The sequence below is a fragment of the Boeremia exigua genome (genome assembly GCF_020726555.1).
Source record: "Boeremia exigua strain MPI-SDFR-AT-0100 chromosome Unknown C7974scaffold_1, whole genome shotgun sequence".
NCBI classification, from domain to species: domain Eukaryota; kingdom Fungi; phylum Ascomycota; class Dothideomycetes; order Pleosporales; family Didymellaceae; genus Boeremia; species Boeremia exigua.
Genome location: NW_025763518.1, coordinates 1,560,658 through 1,578,856, shown reverse-complemented (window position 1 = coordinate 1,578,856; position 18,199 = coordinate 1,560,658). Strand labels below are relative to the sequence as shown.

Genomic DNA, 18,199 nt, shown 5'->3' with positions numbered 1-18,199 from the left:
TGAGGGCTCGGGCCAGCGTCTCGGGGCGGCGCAGCTACGGGGCGGCGCGGTGCGGGAGAGCTGGGCGGGCGGGCGCGGGCATGTCCTGCGGCGAAGCAGCTCGGGCGCAGGGCGAGCGCGGCACGGCGTGGGCGCGGGGCGGTGGGTGGTGGGCGTGCTGGTGGTAGAAAGAGGCAGAGGGTTTGTGGGGGAGGGAGTGCTCGCGCGAAGGCCGCCGAGCGCAGCAATCACCCAACGGTCCCGGCGGAGAGATGCGGCAGGGCGCGGCGGTCGCAGTGCACGGCGGACAGCTTGCGCAGGAGGCAGGCAGGCAGGGTGCGGCAGCAGAGAGCGGCGGCCGTGGTTGCGCTGGGGGGTGAGCTGCCGGCGTGAGGCCCTCATTCGCTGCCGCAGTCGTCTCCGACTGGGTGCTCCTCACGGCCACCGCCGGCCGCGCTGCGCTCCAGCTCCAGTGCGCGACCATCGCAGCGCTGCAGCTCTCGAGCCACTGCGTTGCTCCTCGCTGCTCTGTGCCCACTGCTCTGTGCCCACTGCTCTGTGCTCTGCTGCACCGCCGCAGCCACTGCGCCGCGTCTTCATCTCCGCGACCTCCCCGGCTGCTCATCTCAGTCCACGCGCCTTCCCGAGTTAGTCACGTGACTTCTTGGCCTTGCGCCTCATCTGCTACCCGCGCTGGTCTTACTACTCGTCCACCCCACGCCGCTCTTCCGACCGTGCACCCATACGCCCTCTCGAACACTCCACCACAGTCGCCAAAGTATGAGTCGCGGTGGAAAACTTGCCCCCGAAGTCAATCGGTGAGTCCGCCGCACGCCATGGCTGCTCGGCCAGCCTTTCGCCGTCGCATGCATGCGGCCTGTCCACACGACCTCCGCTAACTTCCGTTTCCATGTAGAGCTCTCTTCGTAAAGAACCTGAGGTCAGTCGCCCGTGCACCGTCGAGGTGCGCCATTACGGAGCCTCCACTGACTGTCGCAGCTTCAACGTCACTCCAGAGGAGCTTTTCGACCTCTTTGGCAAGTTCGGCCCGGTGCGGTATGTCGCCTGCTCTGCCTGCTAGGCCGCTCCCACTGCGCTCACCTTACTGATCAGTCGCCAGCCAAATCCGCCAGGGCATCGCCAACAACACCAAGGGCACTGCATTCGTTGTCTATGAGGACGTAATGGACGCAAAGTCGGCTTGCGACAAGCTGAACGGCTTCAACTTCCAGAACCGTTACCTCGTCGGTACGACCCCTCGTGCGCTCTCTCGACGTGTGCGGAAACTAACACGCGCAGTATTATACCACCAGCCAGACAAGATGATCAAGGCCGCAAATGATCTCGCCGAGCGCCAGGAGAACTTAGAAAAGCTCAAGCAGCAACACGGTATCGATTAGCATGAGGAGAGGCCCCAGGAAACGGTGAACTCGCGAGAGCGAATTAGTAATAAATATCCTGCGGGCCTCAAGACTGATAGCGTACACTCGAAGCATTCATCCGACGGCGGCGGCGACCACCCACGGTCGTCTACGACAAGTTCGGCACGTACGAAGCGCTCCACATCCATTTCGAAGGACGCCTCGACACCGCCCGGCCGCGACCGCGACTGGTACGGCGTCAAGCTGTCCATCAAGGGGCTCTGGAAATCAGTTATTAGGGTTGGCGTTTAAGGAGGTCATGACACGTTTACGAACGACACATGCATGGGTGAACTATGGTTTCGCGTCTTTTAACAGCTGGGATGGCTTTTTCACGCATTTCAATCTGCCCCGTTCGAGGCTGCATCCACACATATAGCAGATAGCCGACAGGCTTTGAGCGATCGATTCGCGAATACCATCCAGTTCTCTTTGGACGTGGCGTGCCAGTCGAGCATGAATGTGCCGTGCTGTGTTGTACTGCGCTGTACTGTGGTTTGCTGTGCTGTGCTCCCCCTCCCCACCGCATGACAGGTTCCCACACGCCCAGCACAGCCGCGGGCCAGGGTTGTTCCATGGAAGATCGTCAGCTGACCTACGCTTCTGGGGAACGTCTTCCGAGGACTCCGCGCAGGCACGACGACACGCCCCACGATAACACCGAGGTGCGGACTACATACGTAGCTTGCAATGACGATATGCCTGTCAACAGTGGGACCCACGACCGAGCACGCAGCAGTCATGTCAAGTCATGTGTCAATGCAGTGTATTGTATTCCGCTGCTCCGCCATGCAAAGGGGAGAGAGTTGGCAATCGTCGCCATGCTGTGCTCGCTATGCCAGTTTTATACAACCCTGACCCGCCCGCCTTCCCAGGGCCGAAGATGAGATGGTCGCGAAAGAAAAAAAGTTCCCAGCCAGAGATGTGTGCGATGATATGGTACAAATCCGCTCAAATGAAAACGCCTTACATGTCCCAACACTCGGACAAGTGTTCCCTTACCCAGTCCTAACCAGTGTCCGTGTGCATATCTATCCTTGTGAATCATAAACAATGAGCGTGAACGCCGACTGCGTTCCGGGGGCGCCGTTTTCCTGTCCTTGCGCCGGTTTGATACTGCCTTCCTTCTAGCACGAGTCGTCGCACTCGTACAGTGTGCAGTGGTGGTGACTGGGCTCCAACACCTCCAGCAGCGTGTCGAAGATTGCACCGTCGTCCTCGTCTTCGTCTTCGTCGAGCCGTCGTCGGCGCGCAGTCGGCGTTCTGTCGCCGTCCGACTGCGACGCGTCGTTCTCCGAGTCGAAGCCGCTGTCGTCACCAGAGAAGCTGACCATCTCTGCAGCGCCGGCGTCGGCATCAGACTCGGACGACGACGAGACACTCACTTCATCGCCGTCTGTGACGCCGTGCCAGCTCTGCTCGCCATCGTCGTCGTCGTCAGCGTCCTCGCCATCATCATTCTCCTCGGCACTGTCGTCATCAGGCTCTGTATCTCCTCCCTGGTTGTAGCCGCCAAATGCTGGGCCGCCAAGAAATGGTCCCGATGCCGGTGTGGCATATGCAAAGGCGGCAGGGTTGCTGGTGCGGGTCACAGACCGTTGACTGGGGCGGCTGGTGACATCTGAGCTTGACCTTGGCAGAGCAGGGTGTGTGAAGTGAGGGGATGGTGGCTCTCGTGAGCGTCGAGGAGTAGGGTTCCAGATCGTGACGGGTCCCATCTCCGGGGCAGGTACCTCTTCACGTGGTGACGATGAGCCTGTAATGCGTCGGCGCTTTAGTCGAGCTAATGGTACGCCCAGATCCTCCATATGCAGTGGTTGTGAAGCCGGGTGCTTGGAAGGAGAGACTAGACGGCGTTTCGACGAGCCAGGGGCTTCAAGAACCGAAGTGGATGCAGTGCGACCAAGAGACCTAGGTCGCTGTGGCTGGAACAAACTCAGAGGCGAGAGTGGCCGCTGTTGCCTGTTCTTCAGGATCGAGCTGGGAGTGAGAGAACGACGCCATTGTCGGTCAGCCGGGCGCATTGAAAGCTCGAGTGATTGATGGCTGCTAAACGAGGATTGCACACTGATCGGGGGCGCATCGTATGCGGCATTGAATTGCCAGCAGGCCTCCTTTGCGTCTGCTTCTGGCACAGGCGGGCCCTGCTCATCGGTACCTTCCATGTTCTCATCCTTGCCCGGCTGGTGACGAGGTAGCTGTCGCAGCTCTTGCCACGTCCATGAGCTGCCCATCTCGTCGCTGCGTTGCACGTATGCCTCACGCTGTGTGACATAGAGCCTCCTCTTCCCGCCCGACACTCGCATGACCACACCAGCAGCGAGAAACTGTGCCGACCACAGCGCCGAGCTGGACATCTCACTTGGAGTAAGAAATCGAAGCTTGGATTCTTTCATGACCTTGCGCAGTGGGATGAAGGCGGCTCTCAGGGCAGGATGTGTGGCAACCATCTGGTCTTCATCCCGGTCGGTGAACTGCAACCACTCCATGACGTCGCTGAATGCGTGAGATAACGTGGCCTGGATATCCCGAGCATTGGCGCTGTGCAAGGTGACATTGCGAACAAATCCGCGACTGAAGAGGCGCTTGTAGACAAGATTGTTAGCTCCACTGGCCTTGGGATACAACCAGTCGTCCGTCGACCCTGAGGCCCAGTCGCTGATGGCTTGGCTACTCCATCCGCTTTCGGTGTCACTGAATATGCCTCTGGCACCAGGATGGGGGCTCGAGTCGGTGTCGCGCAGGCTCTGCAGGACCTGGGCTGGTTTCTGATTCCTGGCTTGTGTCCACTCCTCGGAGTCCTGGGTAATCTTGGAAGAATCATGCATTGGCTGGTCAGGTGAGAACCAGATGCCGCGCAGGTCACGGCCCCAAGGCAGCAGCACAACCTCTACCTCCCAAGGATTGAGCGTAGTAGGGACGGCGGCGGATTCAAGAACCTCTAGTCGGTCCTTGATTTCGCCGAGCTCAGCTTCTTTGTTCTTGCGGTCCATAGCAGCGAGGACGAGCGCTGATGTGGTTGTGGACTGCATAGAACAGCTGGAGTTGAATGAGCCTGTGCCGTTGTCAATACGACGTCTGCTATATGAGACGCTGCTGCCGTCAGCATCAAGAGCTTGATGCATCTTTTCATGCTCGTCCATGCGATATTCAATAGTGACGAGCCTGTCATCATACATCTCAAGAGTTTGGTGGAGATCTTCTGGCTGAACGTAGTTAAACGATCCGCCTTCGAGTACCTCCAAACGGTGACCCAGTTCTCTCATAGTCTTGGCCACATTCGGGATAGAAATGAGGAGATTGTGCAATGGAGCAAGGTAAGACACCAACTTCTGGAGGTCTTGAGGTGAAGCGGCCCGTAGGACATTCTGAAGCTGCTCTTCTTGTTGTATCGAAGGTGACCTGAGGTGATAACCGTGTACAGAGGCAGCGTCGGTGAGCTTGTTAGGCGGGCTGAGCGGTCCTGGCTTACTCGAAGTCAGTCGAGACAGCGTGTCAATCAGCTTCTTTCCTTGCTGCACGGCGTTGTCAACAGCACCAAGATCGGGCGTGCCACGAACGCTAGGCGTCGCGACCTCGGTCACACTCTGTAGGAATTCGTGCGGGTCGAGCGTGTTTGGGATCGTATCACCAGCGACATCAAGCACGTTGCGGTTGAAGTCCTTGATCTGCTCAAAGGGACCGCGGAGGTCGCTGAGAAGCCTAATCGAGTCGGCTGGCACAGAGTTATCCCTGGTAGAAGACCGCTCTGGTTCGCTGAAAGCTTTCTGGAGTGGTGGTGGCACATTGTCATCGGCGATGGTCGGGGAGGCAGACTGCTGACGGTTAATACTTCGCATACTTTCCATGTTCAACATTGAAAGACCGAGCCCTGCAAGACTTCCGCGAGGCTGGTTCGCAGCAGGCCGAGCTTCGTCGTTAGCCGCTGGGCGCCGGTCATTGGAGAGCAAGCACATAGAGGGGAGTCCAGGCAGGCCAGACGAGCTGAGCTGCGAAGGAGTGTCCCGACTATGCAACAAGCGACCGGGTCCATTGGCCTCAGAAGCGGCTGATTGCTGGGGTCGCTGGCTATCGCCATGAAACGACTTTTGTATCCGCTCGTCGTTGTTACTCTGAGCTTCGTCTACATTCACTTGCTGCCCCAAGTGCTTGGTGCCCATTTGCATAGCAGGAGTCGGCTGCTCCGGCGCGCGCGGCGTTCTTAAGTGGAAACAGGCATGATGTCCACAGACACACCACGGCACGCGCTCACTCGTAGGGCGGTGTAGGGTGCTACCGTCATGGATTTCGGCACTGCTCTTGTCCCAAAACTGATCACATCCACAGGGGCCAACGGAGGCATCGCGGTAATTGCAAGGGCCGTTGGGAAGAGCGCGTCGAGGAGGGGGGTCCCGTTCGGTAGCTGGGCGGTAGAAGATGCGTTGCGTGCGAACCGTGTCTGGCTCTGCGAACCCCGCCATGAATGCCAGCAATTGGGCATCCCGCGAAGGGAGCGCGCGAGTCTAGTATTGGGACATGATTGCGCAGGACCTATGTAAAGAGCTGCCATGGCATTAGCAGCGCGCTGTACATTTTCTGGCGGGGCCGAGCGCGTACCGAGAAAGTTGCGGGCAGGAGACGAAGGAAAGAAGTTCCTTCGGGGGGAGCACCAGGCTTTATAGGTTCGATGCCTGACGATCGAGCCTTATCGCGGACACGGGTGCGCGGTTTTGAGTGGGCCGGGAGGGTAGGGTGGGGAAGGAACGGCGCAGAGTGACTTTCTGCTCGCATGCATGCCAGCCATAACGGCGAGCGCTCAGCCCAAGACAGCGGACGGGCGGTCCCCTGTGCAAACTATCGTCGCGGTCTGATAGGCTAGCCGGCGCTAGAACATGGGGAAGGCGCGGCTGCGCTAGGCTGCACTGAGCCGGCCTTGGATTACGAACTCAATTGTCTGCCAGATTGCGGAGGCGTTCACGCGCTTGCCTGCTTTTTCAATAAATGTGCACGTACAGCCTGCGACATGCTGCAGAAGGCGATTGCACGGAAGCAATCGCCATGTTCTTCCGTGGAGGCAGCAGCCCAGACGCGGCCAGCAGTGCATTCGCGCGACAAGTAACTTTTACCTTGCTCTGCGCGAGGCCGCTCATTGGGCACTATTCGCAGGACCATGCTGCTTGCGCAGGCGGGACCGGGATGCGCGTCCCAGACAGATCTTGGCCTGACATTTGGCGAATACATGCCAGGCAGCGAGACTACGTGACCTGCTGTCGCAATCGTCTATAAGATGGTGTGCAGACGTAAGCCTTGCGTGCGCGTAGAGCGTGCGTGATGAGCACAGATGAAGAGGGTGCAAGACGTGAGGGATCGCGACCGTTGCGCGACGTGCCTGAGCTGTTCCAGTGTAACATTATTGTGGACACAGAAGCCGTGCGACACCCATGGAGTCGCACACAGCGGCAGGAAGGCAAGAGCGAACGTCATAGCTGGGCCGATTGTGCTGACCGCTAACATTGCGCAGGTGTATTCGTTGAGAAGCTCATCACACTGCCGGCCTCTTGTTTCACGTTCATATTGGTTTTTCCCTACTCCCAGGCCACTTTTGGATAGCTTTGCTGCTCTGAGTAGCTACATAGGCTACCTACGTCTAATCCTTACCAACATTAGCTCCTCACCACATGCAGCATTGCTCCTTCAATTTACGATCGGAGGCTAGCATGACCGCGTACTGCAGCCATCAGGACCAACCCACATAATTAGCACTGCCCTCGATAGGTTGCGTGGCAAGGCCTTATCATCCTTCCCCTTCGACACAGCATGTATCTCGGTCACGAAAGCGTCAGCATGTGAACATGTGCCGTACACGCTGGCACCAAGAAAGGGAACGGTTCATGCACCCTCAGATTTATATAACCGGTGCTTGATCATGGACAGCTAGCTAATTTGTTCCCGTCCACGCGCCCTCTTCGTCTCCTCTACTTGAGTTTCTTCCCTGGGTGACATGGGTTGTGTCCTCCTTACAAAAGTAGTGAATCGAATTCGAAACGGTCGCTACTTAAAAGAGCATCTCGTGTCAGAGGACGCTACGATGTCGCTACAGAGTGTCGGCTTTGATACGTCGAGAAGGGTGCTATTGCTCGAACAAGCTGGCCCGTTTTTATATGCTTGGTGAACCCCAACTGCGGCCGTGAAGGTGGTATCCTTGGAGGGCGTCAGTATCGTTGCAGGAGTAGAGGATCGCATATATGCGCAGGAAGATGTGTGATGAAGTGTTTTTATTGTTGTTGATAATGGTGTGGTGCTGGGTCAGACTCATTCACCTTCGCCATCAGCCTCAGCAAGCGTCTCGACCGTGATACACTCTATGCAAGTCTCAAACCATTCTCCTCAGGCTTGAACCATTCTCTCAACAAATCCTGGAGGATACCGTTCGCACCCTGCTTCGCCTCATCGCTGGTCTTTCCTTGGCACTCAATATAGAGCTTGATCTTCGGCTCGGTACCACTACCCCTAACCGTAAACACCGCACCGTCGTCCAGCTCGCAGGTGATCATCTGGGCAGTGGGATCTACGGGTAGATCAGGCGTGTGGTCATTGCTCTTTGAGTCATAGCCTAGCGTCAGATCCCTCCAGCGCACGATCCTGCGGGGTCCGATGGTGGTGGGGTGCGGGTTGCCCAGTGCGCGGATGGCCGTGAACACTGCTGTTGTGACTGTTGGCGAGGGGGACACAAGATACGTATTGGCGTCCTCGAAGTAGCCGAGATACTCGTAAAGTTCTTGTAGCTTGGTGTAAGGCGTCAGGCCCTTCTCAGACCACTGCGAGGCGGCGGTCAGAAAGACGGCTGCAGCACTGATGGAGTCCTTGTCGTGGACCGTCTGGGGGATCATGTAGCCGAGTGCTTCCTCGAACGCGTATGCGACGTTGTAGCCTTGCTTGTCAAGGTCACGTGCTACGTTCCCAAGCCATTTGAAGCCTGTCAATGTTTCTGTGAAGTGGAAACCCTCCTTCTTTGCCAACGCAGCCAGTGATCTAGAGCTTACTGTAGAAGCCAACATAGCGAGCTTCTCGCGAGGTTTCGAGGATGGGTACTGTTCAAAGATATAGTGGCCAAGCAGTAGCCCAAGCTGGTTGCCAGTGAATATGTGCCAACGGTCACCGACCTTCTCGGCCGCAGCAAGTCGGTCAGCATCTGGATCACTGGCGAGGATCAGATTCGCTGATGCGGCATCAGCTGTCTGAATAGCTAAGTCTAATGCTCCCTTCTCTTCTGGGTTAGGGAACTTGACTGTAGGAAAATCGGGATCTGGCTGTGCCTGTGCTTCTACAACAGTCATTTGCGACGCAACTCCCAGAATTTCAGCGCAGTTCTGCATGGCTGACAGTCCAACGCCGTGCATTGGTGTATATACGAACTTGAGATCCGGGCTTAGCGTAATGGCATGCTCTGGCTGCGCGGCGCATAGAACGGCTCTACGATATTGGTCTCTGACCAAATGGAGGGAGCCCTCTACCATGAGGCTCGGCTCATCTATGATGGACGTGTCCCAGGTAACCGGCTTGAGATTCTCCAGAATGGCTTGCGCAATTCCAGTATCGTGTGGCGGGATAATCTGGCAGCCATTGGACCAGTATACCTTGTATCCATTGTCTTTGGCAGGATTGTGGCTTGCGGTGACCATCACGCCAGCGGCGGCGCCCAGCTCTCGTACTCCAAAAGGTACCAACGGAGTGTGCGATGGGGTCTCGTACCACCAGACTTTGATGCCTTTAGCCACAAAAGCGGCCGCTGTGAGTTTCGCAAACTTCTCCGAGTTGTGTCTGGCATCGCGACCTATCACTACACCTCGCTTCTTGACGTTCTCTTCGGACTTCAGGAGATATGCTGCTAGTCCTTGGGATGCTTGGATGACCGTGAGAGAGTTCATGCAGGCAAAGCCGGCTTGCATGGGACCTCGTAGACCAGCAGTACCAAAAGCAATTCGATTCCGGAGTCGCAACTCCAGTTCGGTCGTGTTCCCATGATGCAGCAGCTCGTAGATCTCGTCTCTTGTAGTCTTGTCCTCATCAAGCTCCAACCATTCCTTGGCCAGCTCTTTGATATCCTTCGCCATGGTGATAGAATTTGTTGATTGCGAAGATGTTTGGGAACAGAGGGAAAGAAAGGTATCGAGTGCTTATTAGCGCCCTTGGCTGGTGGCTATGACCAAACGGTTGCAGTTCTTGCAAATCTGGTGATGGCGGAGGTGGCCGGGCTCAGACGGAAGGGACACTGAGGTCAGCACCTGCCCTATTCTGCAGCAATAACTCAACTTTCACCTCACTAATGTGCAGCTCGATCGTGTTTTCCGAGAACGTACGATGCAATACTAATCACTGGAAGCAATGCGGTGCTCATGCCCTCAGTGTTATAAGAGGTGAGCGCTGAGTGGTCGAAAACGGCCGTCTCCACGTGGGGCACTCCGCCACGACGCTGTGCCCTGCAACTCTCAACAGTGGTTCGACTTGATCACCCTATCCTCGCCCTTTCTCGCGTGAATTCAAGGTATTTTCAAACTGAAGCTTCTCTTCACATTCGCTCGGAGCATGTTTTGAACTCCCGATTCATTTTTGCCTTCCTGCACATTTCGACTCGCACTTTTAGCTTTTGTGTAGCTCCGCCCCTTCCCGCGTCGCAACAATGGACGCGCAAGCACAGAGGAAGGCCAAAGTCTTCAGTCGTAGGGAGATTGAAGGACAGATTGCCAATGGCAAAGCTATCGTCATTGTAGACAACAAGGTCTTGAATGTGGGAGCTTGGATGCCATACCACCCAGGTGGTGATAAAGCTATGTGCCATATGATAGGAAGGGATGCCACCGACGAGGTTACTAGGTGAGTAGGAGCTCTGCGTTCCACCACCACTGCTAATAATCAATACAGGTTCCATTCCTCTCAGACACTCGAGCTTATGAAGCGCTACCAAATCGGCCGCATCGAAGGACGCTGGACGAACTTCCTACCGCCGATCCAGGGTGGAAAGTTCAGGACACAAGCGGAGCTCGAAAAGCTCTCGGAAGAAGAATATTTGGATTCGTGTTCTTCCTCAGACCATGAGACTGCCAGTTCTTCATCATCCGCCAGTCAAAGTCCAATTTTTGAGCCGGCAGACAAGGCATCCTCGGTACGCCAACGAAATGCAGCCAACATCGCACGCGCTTCTTCGTCTTCGTCCATTTCCTCGATCGGGGAAGAAGATATGGCAAAAGCCCCGAGGATGTCTGTCCTTGACAGACGCACGCAGCAGGAGCTAGACTTCGACAAGGCGAAATATCCCTCGACGGACGCAGAAACACAGGACAAGATCACCCAGAAGTACCGCGATCTGCAGGAGGAGATCCAAGCACGCGGACTGTACAACTGCAACTACACCTCATACGGTATCGAGTGTCTGCGTTACGGGACGTTCATTGCGCTGTTCCTCTATGCTCTTTACTCGGGCTGGTACATCACAAGTGCGATTCCGCTCGCTTGCGTCTGGCACCAACTCACTTTTACGGTCCATGATGCTGGTCACATGGGCATCACACACGACTTCACGACCGACACGACCATTGCCATGTTTATTGCCTCCTACATGGGCGGCTTGAGTGCGTGCTGGTGGAAGTTCAACCACAACGTCCACCACCTGGTTACGAATGATCCTGAGCACGACCCCGATATCCAGTACATCCCCATCTTTGCAGTCACCCACCGCTTTCTGCAAAGTCTCACCACGACGTACTACGAGAGGGTGATGGAGTACGATGCAGTTGCCAAAGTTCTGGTGCGCATTCAGCACTACACATATTACCCTATTATGATGTTTGCACGTTTCAACCTCTACCGGTTGTCGTTGGAGTACCTTGTGTGTGGGAAGGGCCCGACGAGGGGACCCGCGTGGTGGCACCGCTACTTCGAGATGGTTGGCATGACGGTTTTCTGGACCTGGTACGGCTACGGTGTCGTCTACAAGACCATGCCAGACAACTTCAGCCGGTTCTGGTTCGTGCTCATCAGCCATGCTCTCACATCGCCCTTGCACGTGCAAATCACACTGTCACATTTCGCGATGAGTACTGCAGACCTCGGCATCCACGAGTCCTTTGCCCAGAAGATGCTGCGCACGACCATGGACGTCGACTGCCCGCAGTGGCTGGATTTCTTCCATGGCGGACTCCAGTTTCAGGCTATCCACCACCTGTACCCCAGGATCCCTCGGCACAATCTGAGGGAGACGCAGAAGCTAGTGCAGCAGTTTTGCGACGAGGTGGATATTCCGTACGCGCTGTATGGATTTGTGGACGGCAACAAGCAGGTCATTGGCAAGCTGGCAGACGTGGCAAGGCAGGCAGCCATTTTGGCCGAGTGCCAGAGGACGCTTGCAGCAGAGGGCGATTACGGGATGCACTAGGCGGCTGAGGCAGATTCAAGTAGATGATTGCAAACACAGGTGCTCGCTGTTTTCCCGTCTGCGGTGACGTCTCAGCGCGCCCGGATGATGCGGCCAAATGAATTCTGGGCCCTGGTCCTCTTTGCGTGCAGCACTGCGCGTGGGAGGGTGACACGTGTTGCGCTGGTGGCGCGGGCGGAGCGTTGCTTCTGCACAGACGGGAGCAGGCCACGCCTAGCCAGCAGCCCTATCAGATGCGGCAGGCCTGTGCCGGAGCAGGTTGCAGACTGTCGTCGCAGGTCGCAGGCCGCAGCTCGCAGCCGCGGCGGTGCGAGCCAGGGCTGCGCTGCAGTGGCTGCACCGCCCGTTCGCACGGCTGAGGCAGTCAGCCGCGACGCAGCGTCAGCCGGCAGGCGCCCCAGGTGCTATGTATGTTGCGTGGATGAGGTGAGGCGGGTGGTGCCTTGTCGCGCTGTTTCCGGACCGCCAACGCATCCGTCTCGGTTCCTGGTAAGCGGTGCTGCGAGCCACTCGCTGCTCGGCGGCGCGCACATCCAGTCTTACACATCACCCCCCCAATCCCTCCCTCGCTGCCAAATGCACCTGTCCTCGCCGCGCCACGGACCCTCTGCTGCGATAGCAAATTTGGCCGTCCAACGGGCGACTGCCGCGTGCTGGCGAGTGTCATTTCAGCGCTGACCGCCATTGCTCGGTTACCGTGCGACTGCGTGCCTCGACTTGACCCGGACACCCAGTGCACCCAGCGCGCGCAGCATGACAACGCTGCTCCGAGCGCGCCTGTCACCTGAAGTAAACGATCCGCAGCCGACATGACCTCGCCCGCTGCTGCTTCGCTGGACGCGCCGTTCCAGAGCATCACAGGCGCGGAAGAAGTTGCTGAGCCGGCGTCGTCATCGTCCACCACGCCGACGCCCACCACGGCCGCCTCGACGCGCGACAGCTCGACGTCCAGCCAAGCCTCGGTCGTGCATGCCCCGCCGCCTGGCGTGCAGAGCAGCCCCGCGACCCAGCTGCCCTCGATGCGCCGCCAATCCCTCGCGCGCGACCGCTCGCTGAATGCGTCCGCGTCGCCGTCGCCCGCCAACTCAGCCCTCAATTCGCGCGATGCCTCGCCCGCCCGCAGCCAGCGCCCGTCCAATCCGCCGCCAGGCCCCAGTGCCCGCTCGCAGTCGCAGCTGCGCTCGCGCAAGAGCAGCGCCGACGTGAGTCCCAGCCGCGCGCCCGCCACCAGCTCGCCCGGCCTGTCTGCCGCCGCCATCCAGCGCGCCCTCTCGTCCGCCAGCATCCCGCAGCTGCCGCCCACCGTCGCCGCCGACGTCGCCCGGGCCCCTCGCCCGCTCAAGTCGCCCTCGGCCGCCGTCTCCGGCGACAGCACGCCCCACTGGCCCGTCTCGCCGCGCATCAAGTCGCCGCCGCCGCCCGACGCCCGCTCGCACTCGCGCTCGCGCCGCAACTCGCTCCGCACCCAGGCCAAGAAGCCCGACCTTGCCTCGACGCCCTCGATCGTCGTGCAGCACTCGTCGCCGTCGCCCGCGCCCGTCGCCCGCGTGCCCGTCAAGGAGGACGTTGCCACGCCCGGCGAGGAGGACATGCCTGTCATGAGCATGAAGGCCCCGTCCCGCGGCGCGAGCGGCGCCGCGCCCAAGCTGGAGACCGTGCAGGAGTCCAGTCTGCCTGCAACACCGGGCTTTGACGGCGTGGAGCCGCATAGGTAAGCTTTCCCCGCAATGCCCCACTCTTTGTCATGGCGACGCACGATGCGGCTGCGCACGGAGCGAAAAACTATGCCCAGCCACCCGTGCTAACGGCTATCGCAGCTTCGCGCCCACAGCAACCACCTCCACAGCATCGACAACACCCAGGAAGGCCGACGAAGATCGAAATGACGTCAGCTCGTCAAAAGTTACCGAAGACCTCAGCAGCCGACCAATCATGTACGCCAACACCGGCAGCGGCAGCGACAGCGGCACCAAGAATGGCGGCAAGGGCAAGATGCAGGAGCAACGGTCGTCGTCCACCCACCGGGTGAGCAGCCACGTCTCCACCAAACCCTCGTTGACGTCGCTGTCGTCCCGCGCCCGCGACCCACCCCTGCGCAACATGACGGTCGAGACCGAAACTGTCCCGTCGATAGCACAGGCCACCATCAGCAACCAGGATCGCTCCGTGTCAGGCCGTGTCGACGGCAGTCTGCGATTGAAACCCAGCAACGAGACAATACGGCCCAAGAAAGAGAGGCGGCCCCCGAAGCGAAAGGCGCCGTCAATACACTCCGGCACCGGTAGGTCTTCGCAGCTCCCCTATCACTACCAAATCCCCAGCAGGCCCGGCATGGTGCGTTCGAACACTGCGTCTTCGTACGGGAGTCAGATGTCACTCCGCTCCTACGACGACCGGCGATCGATAGCGACCATGTCACCGCCTGCCAGCCCAGAGATGACCGTGTCTGCTTATGCTCCGTCGTTCAGCTATTTTTACTCCAATACTAACTCAACTTCCCGCAAAGCTTCATCAAAAGCAGATGTCTTTGAACAGAAGGTCGCCAGCGCTGTCGACGAAGCCAACTCTTCCGACTCGGATGCTACTTTCATTTACGAGTCCAACCCACCTGAACAACAACAACCTCATCGCAGCCGGGGCGGTCACCATTCAAGGACACCAAGCATGACGTCGATTGCGAGTCTCGCTGATCCACGCCTTGCCATCCGCAACGAGCATAAGAACCCCGGCAAGAAGAGCAGCATGAAGTTCACGAACCCTTACACCAACCCGAACCTGGACCTCGACGGCCTGGAGCGTGGTGAGGGCACAATACGATTGGGATCTGGTCGCGCTGGCACAGGCAGCCACCACCACCACATCGGAAGACATGGACAAGGCCGTGGCGCTCTCGGGCACATCTTACTCAGCGACGACGCTGCTTCAATGTCACAAGGCTCACGTGGCCGCGGCCCATCTTCCCGACACCCATCGCAGCCGAACAGTCCTCGATTCCACAATTTCTCCATTCAGAACGGTATCGTCGCTAGCAACCACAAGTATGGGGAGTTGTCAACATACGACATCGATGCGGGCATTGTGGCTGACGACGAACGCACGCCGCTCATCCCATCAGCCCGAAGCCCTCGCATTCGGACACCACGCCGCAGAGACAGCGTAACGTTCAGCAGCCTTCAACGCCAACTAGATCGCAGACAGCGTAACGAAGGAGGATGGTGTCGTCGATTTGCCGGATGCCTAGTTCTGTCCATTCTGCTACTAGTTGTTATCTTCAGCTCCGTGGGGCTGGTGTTTGCAACTACTAAGCCTCTCGACAATGTCAACATTCGCCAGATCCGGAATGTGGTTGCTAGCCAAGAAGAGTTGATCTTGGATTTGGTCGTCGATGCTATAAATCCAAACATCATCGGCGTCACAATTACCGACATGGACGTCAGCATCTTCGCGAAAAGCAAGCACGTTGGCTCAGACCAGTGGTGGCACCAACACGGCAACGGTCCGAAACACAACAATGAGGAGGACTGGCAGAATATTGACGTCGACGTCGCTGAAGCATCCGGCAAAACGCGCGACGGCGTAGACGAAGGCACGGATCCTATCGCAGATCCAGACGTTGGCGAGCCTCGTACCATGTTGCTTGGCCGCATCGACCACTTTGACTCTCCTCTCAATTTTGATGGCTCATACTGGCATCGACATAATGCTACGTCGGTCGGCGAAATTCGCCTGACACACCCTGGGAGCAAAACCGAGGCTGGCGGAACAGAAAGATGGGAAGAAGTCTCGAAATATCCCTTCCAATTGCTTGTGCGTGGTAATTTCAAGTACCAGCTCCCACTCAGTACACGAGAACTCAAAGTCATAGTCGGCGCGGACTACCATTATGATCCGGACGCCGAGAAGAGGAGGTTGGTAGAGGCCGGTGCGAAAAGAAGGAGCCTCATGCAGACTACAAGTGCTGCCCCACCCATGTCACCGGGAAGATACGACCGCAGAACGAATCCCGTCACTCTTTATCGGTAGAAGTTGCATACCCACGTTGTACACCATCACATCAGCACCAGAACTCTTGAGGGGCCGCAGCCATTTGCGGTTCCAGATATCACGGCCGAAAGACATCAGATACCCTCATACAAATGAGTTCACGACCCATAGACTTACAATATCCGGACAGCGTTCCGCCCCATCCGCGAACCTGGCCGCATGATCGTCCTCACTTTACGGCGTCACAGCCCAACGATTTCCTTGTGCTCTGCTTTGCTCTGCATTTAGTCACGTCGGCCTTTTGGAAGGTCGGCTGCATGTATACGCTTTGGGTGCATCCGCAATGCGCACGGATCTAATGCGTTTCAGCGAAGGTGTTTGTAATTGTTGGACACTGGTCATTCTCTACCTTTTCAAGAGATGGTCAAGCTGCTTTTTTGATCTTCTCCCCATGTGAGCGTTATTTAGCGACACTACGTTTTTGTACCAACCCCTTTCAAACATTGAGCGATTGCATCGTAGGAAAAGAATTGGAATTTGCCGCGCTCATGGTTGAGCTGCGCATCACTGCTTGCACGTTTGTTCGCTATTCTGGTGTGATTATGTCAACTAACACTCCGTACAGGGTGGTTATTCCTCCGGTTGATAGCTCACGGGTAACCATCGAAAGTTTGGCCAATCCACAACAGCTGCGACACCCTCCTAGAGCTTTTGACTTGCTAGATGCATGCCGCGCCGGCACACTGTATCAGCCCGATGTGTGACCCTCCTGTACTAGCTACGCCACTCCGCACGCCGGCCCAAATGCTCCGATCAGGAAACTACCGTACTTTACACGGACTTACTTTGTCTCTAATATAGTTCACGCATGTGGCTCATGCGGGGTGCTTAGAGTTTGTCCAGTTCAGGAAAAAGATGATCAGAGTTATCCCGGTGAGGCACTCTCGGTGCATCTACCTCCACTCGTGTACCTTGGCAAGATCAGCGCTACCTTCTATATTACAGGCTCCCTGATCCCGGCACATTGGCTTGCTAGGCCGGTAGAACTGCGCAACTCTTGATACCAGGTGTTCTCACAATGCGCCTTCGTCAACTTCTTTCTCCAGCAGTGTGGGCCTTGATAGCTACCAAAACACAAGCATGCACCACAGACGATGACTGCAGTCTGAACGGCCTTTGCCTTCCAAACACTGGCGCAAATACAACCTCTGTCTGTCAGTGCGACCCTGGCTGGTTTGGCTCTGACTGTGGGCGTGTTGACCTCGCGCCTGCCACCAGATACACAGGCTTCAACAATACCAAATATAGCGCACCGGATCACTACAGCAACCGTGGCAACTCGTCCTGGGGTGGCCAAATTGTGCAGGATCAAGGCGACCCAAAGCTCTTCCACTTGATCTACGACCAGTTTGGGCATGGGTGCGGGCTCAGCGGGTGGCGGCCGATGAGCTTCATTGCAAGGGCTGAGAGCACAAGTGGGCCGCAAGGACCGTACATGTGGAAGCAGAATGTCACTGGAAGCTTCAGACACAACGCGTATGTCTACTGGAGCCCAGCGGACGAGAAGTATCTGCTTTGGAGTATTGGCGTAGACGTGCCGGATCCCAAGCAATGTGGTGGCATCAACAAGTATGTCGACTCTCCTGTGCAGCATTGAGTGCCGACATCAGACACTAACTCTGTCGCAAAGAGCGCAGTGGCCAAACAACATCTCCGTTTCCGCAGCACCAACAATCCAGGGGCCTTGGAGCCCGTTCAAGATCCTCGTAAACGGAACGAACCCAGCTCCAGCACCCCTGTGGACCTCCGACGACCCCACAAGCGAAACCGTCCTCGTGGCCGAAGATCTGAAAATCTTTACCGCGCCTTCCTACAACGGCCCGTACAAGCAGATCTTCACCGCCCCGTGGAATACCTCCGACTACTCGCCCACCTGGGCCGAAGATCCCTTCGTCTGGCGCGACAAGCGCGGCAACTGGCACGCCCTCGCCCACTGGATGGTCGACATCTCTGAATTTGGACGTAAATATCCACGCGTTGGCGCGCACATGTTCGCGCGCAACCTCACAGGCCCATGGACGTTCAAGCTGCAGGAGGCGTTTAACTCGACCGTGAGCTTCACCGATGGGAGCGTCGAGACGTTCAATCGTAGGGAAAGGGCGAAGCTGTTTTTTAGTGATGATGGAGAGGTTACGCCGTTGTATATGGTCAATGGCGTGCAGAGGCTGGGGAGTACGACGGAGAGTTATACGTTGATACAACCGGTGGGCACGGCGTGGAGGGAGTATGAGAAGGGACTGGGGTTTTGAAACGTGGTACATTGTCTGTACATTGTTTAGGGCCGATCAAGCCATCTCTCGTAGTACATGAAAAGTGGACTGTACTCGTTAAATCCTCCGCAAGT

The 18,199-nt window shown here is 57.3% G+C and overlaps 7 protein-coding genes across 7 annotated transcripts; 4 read left to right on the top strand and 3 right to left on the bottom strand.

Annotated features, from left to right (window-relative positions):
* The first annotated feature begins 682 nt into the window (after positions 1-682).
* On the top strand, positions 683-1,837 carry C7974DRAFT_382762 (pre-mRNA branch site protein p14). The gene is made up of 5 exons (XM_046140708.1): positions 683-797; positions 896-919; positions 979-1,035; positions 1,100-1,227; positions 1,279-1,837. The coding sequence occupies exons 1-5, from the start codon at positions 760-762 to the stop codon at positions 1,377-1,379; spliced, it is 348 nt and encodes a 115-aa protein (XP_046002788.1). The 5' UTR covers positions 683-759; the 3' UTR covers positions 1,380-1,837.
* C7974DRAFT_371203 (uncharacterized protein) lies at positions 1,742-2,143 on the bottom strand (the record flags this gene model as incomplete). The annotated part of the gene is made up of 1 exon (XM_046140004.1): positions 1,742-2,143. One exon carries the CDS (start codon positions 2,141-2,143, stop codon positions 1,742-1,744), a length of 402 nt encoding a protein of 133 aa, XP_046002787.1.
* A 264-nt stretch (positions 2,144-2,407) lies between these two features.
* Positions 2,408-6,331, bottom strand: C7974DRAFT_13024 (uncharacterized protein). The gene is made up of 2 exons (XM_046135354.1): positions 5,997-6,331; positions 2,408-5,942 (listed from the first exon to the last, which is right to left on the bottom strand). Exon 2 carries the CDS (start codon positions 5,858-5,860, stop codon positions 2,528-2,530), a length of 3,333 nt encoding a protein of 1,110 aa, XP_046002786.1. The 5' UTR covers positions 5,861-5,942; positions 5,997-6,331; the 3' UTR covers positions 2,408-2,527.
* Positions 6,332-7,646: 1,315 nt separating this feature from the next.
* On the bottom strand, positions 7,647-9,776 carry C7974DRAFT_13009 (uncharacterized protein). Its single transcript, XM_046135347.1, has one exon. The coding sequence runs from the start codon at positions 9,491-9,493 to the stop codon at positions 7,742-7,744; it is 1,752 nt and encodes a 583-aa protein (XP_046002785.1). The 5' UTR covers positions 9,494-9,776; the 3' UTR covers positions 7,647-7,741.
* On the top strand, positions 9,777-11,918 carry C7974DRAFT_13010 (fatty acid desaturas-like protein). The gene is made up of 2 exons (XM_046135348.1): positions 9,777-10,253; positions 10,302-11,918. The coding sequence occupies exons 1-2, from the start codon at positions 10,060-10,062 to the stop codon at positions 11,809-11,811; spliced, it is 1,704 nt and encodes a 567-aa protein (XP_046002784.1). The 5' UTR covers positions 9,777-10,059; the 3' UTR covers positions 11,812-11,918.
* A 425-nt stretch (positions 11,919-12,343) lies between these two features.
* On the top strand, positions 12,344-15,834 carry C7974DRAFT_439211 (vacuolar segregation subunit 7-domain-containing protein; the record flags this gene model as incomplete). Its single annotated transcript, XM_046145273.1, has 5 exons — positions 12,344-13,522; positions 13,629-14,145; positions 14,182-14,408; positions 14,445-15,723; positions 15,760-15,834. The coding sequence occupies exons 1-5, from the start codon at positions 12,621-12,623 to the stop codon at positions 15,832-15,834; spliced, it is 3,000 nt and encodes a 999-aa protein (XP_046002783.1). The 5' UTR covers positions 12,344-12,620.
* A 636-nt stretch (positions 15,835-16,470) lies between these two features.
* On the top strand, positions 16,471-18,178 carry C7974DRAFT_382753 (uncharacterized protein). The gene is made up of 2 exons (XM_046140707.1): positions 16,471-17,424; positions 17,486-18,178. The coding sequence occupies exons 1-2, from the start codon at positions 16,874-16,876 to the stop codon at positions 18,102-18,104; spliced, it is 1,170 nt and encodes a 389-aa protein (XP_046002782.1). The 5' UTR covers positions 16,471-16,873; the 3' UTR covers positions 18,105-18,178.
* The last annotated feature ends 21 nt before the right edge of the window (positions 18,179-18,199 follow it).